At 43.4% G+C, this 7,306-nt stretch overlaps 1 protein-coding gene and 1 pseudogene across 1 annotated transcript; both read right to left on the bottom strand.

Annotated features, from left to right (window-relative positions):
* On the bottom strand, nt 3,963–5,247 carry LOC109838564 (annotated as a pseudogene).
* On the bottom strand, nt 5,341–7,300 carry LOC109837277. The gene is made up of 5 exons (XM_020405445.1): nt 6,304–7,300; nt 5,890–5,947; nt 5,727–5,803; nt 5,593–5,640; nt 5,341–5,501 (listed from the first exon to the last, which is right to left on the bottom strand). Exons 1-5 carry the CDS (start codon nt 6,307–6,309, stop codon nt 5,388–5,390), a joined length of 303 nt encoding a protein of 100 aa, XP_020261034.1. The 5' UTR covers nt 6,310–7,300; the 3' UTR covers nt 5,341–5,387.

Below are 7,306 nucleotides of genomic sequence, written 5' to 3'. Positions count from 1 at the left end.
TAAAAGTTACAATCTGACGACCTTCACAATAACCGATGAAAGCTCTAGTTTAACAGTCTTCACAATCAACATCGGGAGTTACAATCTGACAACTCTCATATTTTCGAGCAGCCAAGGCGAAGATCATTCAACAATGTTCTTTACAACGCTCTACAAAAGAAGCTACAAGTCAACTAGCCCCTTCTAAACACGGAAGTTATCTCCGCGTTCCAATTCGTGAAACGCAGGCGACCCCCGCATTTCAATTCTTGAAACGCAAGCGACCCCCGCGTTTCCAATCCTCAGCAAACCAAACGCTGGCGACCCTCATGTTTTTCAACATCCAGAGGGTGCCCAACTCCGCGTCTCCAGTCTAAAACGCGGAGTTAGGGTTCTGAACGCCAACTTGGGCGTTGTTAATATGAGCTGAACGGTTCTAAAACCGTTTCCCACGATTTAGGGGCGGTTACACACCACTTAGGAGTGATTTAAGGGGGCGATTACACCCCCTTAATCCCCTATAAAAACGAGAAAACTCAACTGAGTTAATGGTTGGAATTTCTTGGCTCGGATTGACCCTTCGGCGTGGCCGCAACATGAGAGATCCTTGGGCGAGCTTTTGAGGAGATCAGCATCATCCTCCAACGAAGATCATCTTCAACTTGGACAACAGAGAGCCTTCATCCTTGGTTTATTAACCAATTTTTTGTTCAAATCAACTCTTTACAGAGTTCTTCGAAACTCGTTCAGAGTTCTAAAACTTGCCACGCAAGTTCTCCACAACATCAAATCGTGAGGAGAAGACATCGTTCTAGTGAATCAAAACGTCGGATCGTCAACAGAGAGTAAACTCAACACGAGCATTCGAGGGAGGCACTTCATCGCCACCGTGAAGAACCCGGGTTTAAACAAAGGGGAGAATCAAATTCATTCTCCTCTCTTTTGTAATCGGAATCCAAATTGTAATCGATTTTGAGAGAATACAAATCAATTTTTTTTTCATTTCTTTTACATTAAATTTTCCACAAACAACAGCTATGTCGAGATGAGGACATAGAGAGGCACTTCACAATTAGTCATACACCAGAGCAGAATGAGATAGCAGAGAGGCTAAATCGGTCTTTACTGGAGAAGGTCCGATGCTTATTGACGCATAGTGGTTTGGAGAAGATCTTTAGGGCTGAGACACTTTCATATGCGAGCCACCTCATTAATAGGCTACATTCATCTGCGATTGAGGGGAAAACCCCTATGGAGATGTGGTCGGGAGAGACAGCACATGACTATGATCAGCTCAAGGTATTTGGTTACCCTGCATATTATCATGTTATAACTGATAAGTTGGAGTTGGAACATCGAGCTAGGAATACCATATTTGTAGGATTCAAGCATGGTGTCAAGGGATACAAGCTTTGGGATCCAGTTGATAAGAAGATTGTGCTGAGTAGGGACATCACATTAGATGAGGCTTCTATCTTGAAGCTTCCCAGCTCTCATCAGGTGGAGAGCAACTCGACAAAGGAGATATCACAGGTAGTGGATATCGATACAGCTCCACATTATCCAGATGGTACAGTATCCATTAGAGTGCCGACTGAGGTGACGCTAGGCGAGCACGACGATGACACGGAGGATATGGGTACTGATGTGCAGGATCAGTGACTGACGGCTCAGGTTCAGGATTCTATTGCGGTTCGGAGACAGAGGAGAGACATGCCGACATAGTTGCGTATGCACTTCCGGTGGAGAGTATCGATGAGATGATACCTACTATTTTCAGATAGGCCGAGCAGAGTTCGGAAGCTGATTCGTAGCAGGTAGCTATGCAGGAGGAAATGGAGTATCTTCATAAGAACGATACATGGGACCTTGTTGAGCTTCCAAAGGGGCGGAAGGTAATTGGTTGTAAGTGGGTATACACGAAGAATGAGGGCATTGAAGGAACTCCAGTGAGGTTCAAGGCTAGGTTGGTTACGAAGGGCTATACACAGGAGGAATGTATTGATTATAATGAGGTTTTCTCTCCGATTGTGAAGCATTCTTCGATTCGGATTTTGCTAGCTTTTGTGGCACAATATGGATTAGAGTTAGATCAGTTGGATGTGAAGACGATATTTCTTCATGGTGATCTTGATGAAGAAATATATATGACTCAGCCATTAGGATTCCGAGCTGCAGGGAAAGAAAAGTTGGTTTGCAGATTAAAGAAATTGATATACGGTTTGAAGCAGTCTTCTCGACAGTAGTATATGTGATTTAATGGTTTTATGCTTGGTCATTCGTACACTCGGAGCCAGTTTGATCCTTATGTGTATTTTCACAAGTTGATAGGAGGTGCATACATTTATTTGTTGCTTTATGTATGACATGTTGGTTGCCTTTATTTTCAGGTCGGCTATAGATGAGTTGAAAGTTCAGCTTTCAAATGAGTTTGAGATGAAGGACTTGGGCGGGACGAAGCGTATTTTAGGGATGGAGATCGACAGAGACAAGAAGAAGGGCAGAATTTGTTTGACACGGGTGGCTTATTTGAAGAAGGTTCTACAGTGATTCCATGTTAGCATGGATACGAAGCCAGTTGATGTACCTTTGGGAGCCCATTTGAAGCTTTCAGCTAATCTTTCACCGAAGACAGTTGAAGATCGAGAGTTGATGTCGAAGACTCCATATGCGAGCGTAGTTGAGAGCTTGATGTACGCGATGGTATATACGAAGCCGGATTTGTCACAGGCAGTGAGCATGGTTTCGAAATACATGCACGATCCAGAAGTGGGTCATTGGGATGCCGTGAGATGAATTTTGAGGTACATTAGAGGTACGCTCAATGTTGGTTTGGTTTATGAGCGGGACACTATAGGTGGTAGGTGGGCAGCTATGCATTGGCTATGTTGACTCGGATTATGCCGGGTATTTGGATAAGCGCCGATCTACGACGGGGTATGTGTTCACTTTGACCCGTACGTCGGTGTGTTGGAGATGCACCTTACAGTCGACAGTGCCTTTGTCTACGACGGAGGCAGAGTATATAGTGATTAGAGAGGCTGTGAAGGAGGCTATTTGGCTTTGAGGACTTTTGGAGGAACTTGGTATATCGCAGCGGTTCGTCACCATTCATTGTGATAGTATGAGCGCTATCTATTTGGCGAAGAATCAGGTTTTTAATGCGAGGACGAAGCACATTGATGTTCGTTATCACTTCGTTCGAGATGTTCTTGAAGATGGCGACGTAAAAATTGTGAAAGTCCATACAAAGGATAATCCGACGATTATGCTCACTAAGGTGGTTCCGAGCAACAAGTTTGTTTATTGCAGAAACTTGTTGCATATTCATAATTGTTGAGGCAGTTGGCGGCCATTTGGATGAACTACGGACGGCTTGATCCCTTGGGAGATGGGGTACGTAGGCAACCATGTTGGTACAAACGCGTTTGGAGAGACGACGCATTGGTGCTCTTTATTTGGTGTCGGCTCAGTTTTGACAAAATTTCGTCGAGGTGGAGAATTGTGGAGAAAACAAAAAAAACTAGTTTTTCTGTCATAAGTCGACTCATGCACAGGCATAAGTCGACTTATGGTAAGCCGACTTGTGTCTGTGCACGAGTCGACTTACGTTCAGCTCTGGAGTTGTGATTTTTTGCTCTGTCAAGTCGACTTGTGAAGCCTGTTAAGTCGACTTACCAACTGTTCTCCAGTTGCTGTTTTTCTCTCTGCCAAGTCGACTTACTGCACCTGTTTAGTCGACTTATTACGGTTTTTTTGCACAGTTTGGTTTCTTGTTTAGATTCTGTTTGGGTTTTTGTTTGGATATAAATAGGGACACGATTTTCTAGGGTAAAACAACAGAGATTTGAGAGATTCAGAGAGGCTGTTGAGCATTGTGAGAGGGAGATATTGTGAGCAAGTTGAGAGCTTTGGTTGAGGGTTAGTTTGAGTGATTTTGTGTGATTGTAACCCTTTTGTACTCTCCTTGATTTAGTGGAATCTCCCCATCCTCTCCCCGTGGACGTAGGCAAATTGCCGAACCACGTATATCTCTGTGTTTGGTTGGATTTGTCGTATTTGGATTGGATTGTGCTCGTGTGTGGTTCATCTTCTCCCCGTGATCACAGACTCGTTGTGTGTGCACGTGCACACTTCCGCATAGACGCACGACATCCTCATGACCGCTGCCACATAGACCGCCGGATGACCGAATATCATTGACTCGATCTCCATCAAGCCAATCTTCCTGCCATCATAGACCTCCATGTCCTTCTCCCTGTCCTTGAACTCAATGTACCCATCATGGTGAATGACACCTGTGTCTCTTGAATGAAACCATCCTCCTCTAAATGCCTCTTCCGTCCTTTTAAGATCCATGTATCCGCTTATCTTGTTATTACCCCGATACGCAACTTCTCCAATTGTCTTATCGTCAGCCAGGACGCTTTCCATGGTCACCAGATCCTTAACATTGGCCTCAGCGAGCAGGAGATGCATAGACCTTATTGAGATTTGAGCCGTGCTCGTTCATCAGACAGTAATGTGTCCCACTCTGGCTGCCAGACACCATATACTGCACAGCAGTACATCTCGGTTTGGCCTCCATAATGAATCACATAGTACCCGAGGTCCTCCATCTTGTGCAAGATGTATGGAGGCGGTGGTATTTCACCAAGCAGCATATCGATGTGGCGAGGGATGGGTTCATCGGCGTTTGTGATCATATTGAGGACTGGGGTTGTGCCTGCCAGATGTGTGACTCCATGATCAGCAATGGCAGAGAGGATGGTTGTTTCGGACAAATTGTGGAGGACAACATTGGTGCCGCCCTGAACGACGACACCCCCATATAAAGCTCAATCTGTTGCAATAGGACATTGGAATGGTCCAAAGTAAAGTAGAAGTCGAGGGAATCTCCATGAGCATCAGCGTCGCCAAGGTGTTGAGATAAGCGATGGTTATGAATGGCTGCTTTCTGAGGGAACCCTGTGGTTCCAGAGGTGTAACTGAGGTACAGGACGTCAAACTCGTCGATTGGCCACTTGATGTCGAAGTTCTTGTCGCCACTGGAGATGAAGGACTCATAGTTGACGACGTCGTGATCAGAGAGGTCAGAGTTCCCGATGTTGGGAGGTGAGTTGGTCGATGAATTTTTTTTATTGATGAGGTTGAGAGCATATTTGGAGCGAGAAGGTTGGCATCGTGGTGCGTCGTGACGGCCCAGATTATAGCTCTAGCGATCGGAATGCCAAAGTGGAGCTCGTAGAAAGCCGACGTGTTTTGGGATTAATACAACTACCTGCCATTTTAGGAGTGTTTGGTCACAGAGTAGTTAGGAAACAGATGCATTTCAAGTTAAGACCACGCTACAATTAAAAATTACAAGAAACATGGAAGACTATATGCATACCTCGAGAATACAGAGTCTAAAAAGCCCTGAGTTTAGGGCTGTGCAAATGGTCGGACCGGTCGGTCGGGTCGGTTTTTATCAAATTTTGAACAACCGAATCAAACTGTCCATTAGTCAAAACCGAACCGAACTGTTGTAAGTTGGTTCGGTGCAGTTCGGTTCGGTTAGTTCGGTTCAAAATAAAAACAGAACAAATATGTATGAAACCATTGAACCTTCACCTTGACTCTTTTTGGTCTTTGGATATTGGCATGTTCATCCCATCGAACCTGAAAAATATACAGACATTTAATATTAGGGCCTGAATGATGAATTGAAAGTATGCAGTGTTAGAAGAAGAAAATAGATTATTTACTTTCAAAGATCCCCACTTAAAAATTAGAATAAACCCATTGAGATGAAGTATCCCTTCAAATAATTGTACTTGCAAACCTGAGAGATTGAATAGAATTAGAAATTTGAATGTATGATCATAATATAGGCACAAACAAGTTATGACAAAAACAATGAGAAAATACCTTTTCTCTGGAACATCTTCTCCCTCAAATAAACTCCATAACAAATATGCTCAATAAACTATCCCTGAGGTATAATTCATGGTGATACAGCACAAGCAATTTGGAAGATTAAGATTAAGGCAACAAACTATCCCACAAAACTAACTAACAAACTGTCAAACTGAGACTAATTTAACTTGCTATTAAGAAGATAAAAAACCAATTCAATGCACCTATAGACAAGATAATCAGTACACATACATCTAACAGATTAGAATTATTAATGATATAAGGAGCTTTTGCCCAAACATACAACTAAAATAAGTTTTGGAGCAGTATATGAGCAAGCTACAAGTTTAGTTAAGGTAAAGCTAACTTGATAAAACCACAATAAGAAGTATCTTTGCTTCTGTAATTTTAATAAGAAGTTCATACCTCCATTGCCACTGCGGGTGTCTCCAAAGTAGGGGATGGATCGAAATGATAGGGTTTCAGGTAGAATTTTCCCCTAATGACGGCGAGGCAGCGGTGAGACTACAGCGAGTTGAAGGTGAGTCAACGAGTCGACGGCGAGTCAGACGCGTATTGGCGGTGATTCGGAGGCACGTCGGTGATTCGACGACAAAGTCAGCGGCGATGGTGATTGATAGTGACTAAAGATGGAGAGGCAACCGCTGTAATGTAGTCGTGAGAGAAATTGGGAATTTTGGGTCGGCGTTTTCTTTTGTTTTAGATTATTAAAAGAGGAGAACGGGTATGGGTTTCTAACGGGTACGGGTTAAGAAAATATGTGAATGACTTATATGCGGTTGATTCGGGCGGTTCGGGTTGAAAACTTTTCGACCCGATCCGAACCGAGTAGTCCAAAAAACCAACCCGAATTGCTATTTTTTGGTTGGTTCGATCAGTTTATTCGGTCTGTACCAAACCATGCTTAGCACTACCTGAGTTCTATCTCTTTTGGCAAAGAAGTCTTCAAACCTTTTGCTTTTGACAATGGAACCTTTAAGTTTATCCTCTTCTTTTCAAAAGTTCCCTACATTTTCTTTATTGACAATAAGGCCTCTAGTTTTATTCAAAAGCCTCGAACTATTTTATCGTCAAAGAAAAGGAAGTTGGACGCTTCTCAGAAGAGAGGGAGAGTCAAACGTAGAGGCTTCTATCAGAAAAAGAGAGAATTTCCTTAGAAGAGAGGTAAAATTCAGAGATTTCGCTGTCAAAAATAGAATGCAAGGAGTTCTTAGAAAATAGAGAGAAACTTAGAGGCTCTTTGAACAATCTTACACCATATACATCATCTTCATAAGATCTAAACCAAAATGACGTGAAAATATATGGCGATCAGTGCCAAAGAACTTACAACATCGCCCCGGTAAGTCCTCCTCTGAGCTGAGCCCGAGGCGAGCCTGATGCATCGCTCTCAGGTTTCCCCCCATGC

Source organism: Asparagus officinalis, chromosome 4 (genome assembly GCF_001876935.1).
Source record: "Asparagus officinalis chromosome 4, Aspof.V1, whole genome shotgun sequence".
In the NCBI taxonomy this organism is placed as follows: Eukaryota; Viridiplantae; Streptophyta; class Magnoliopsida; order Asparagales; family Asparagaceae; genus Asparagus; species Asparagus officinalis.
Note: the sequence above shows the minus strand (reverse complement) of the source record. Positions and strands in the feature narration are given on the sequence as shown.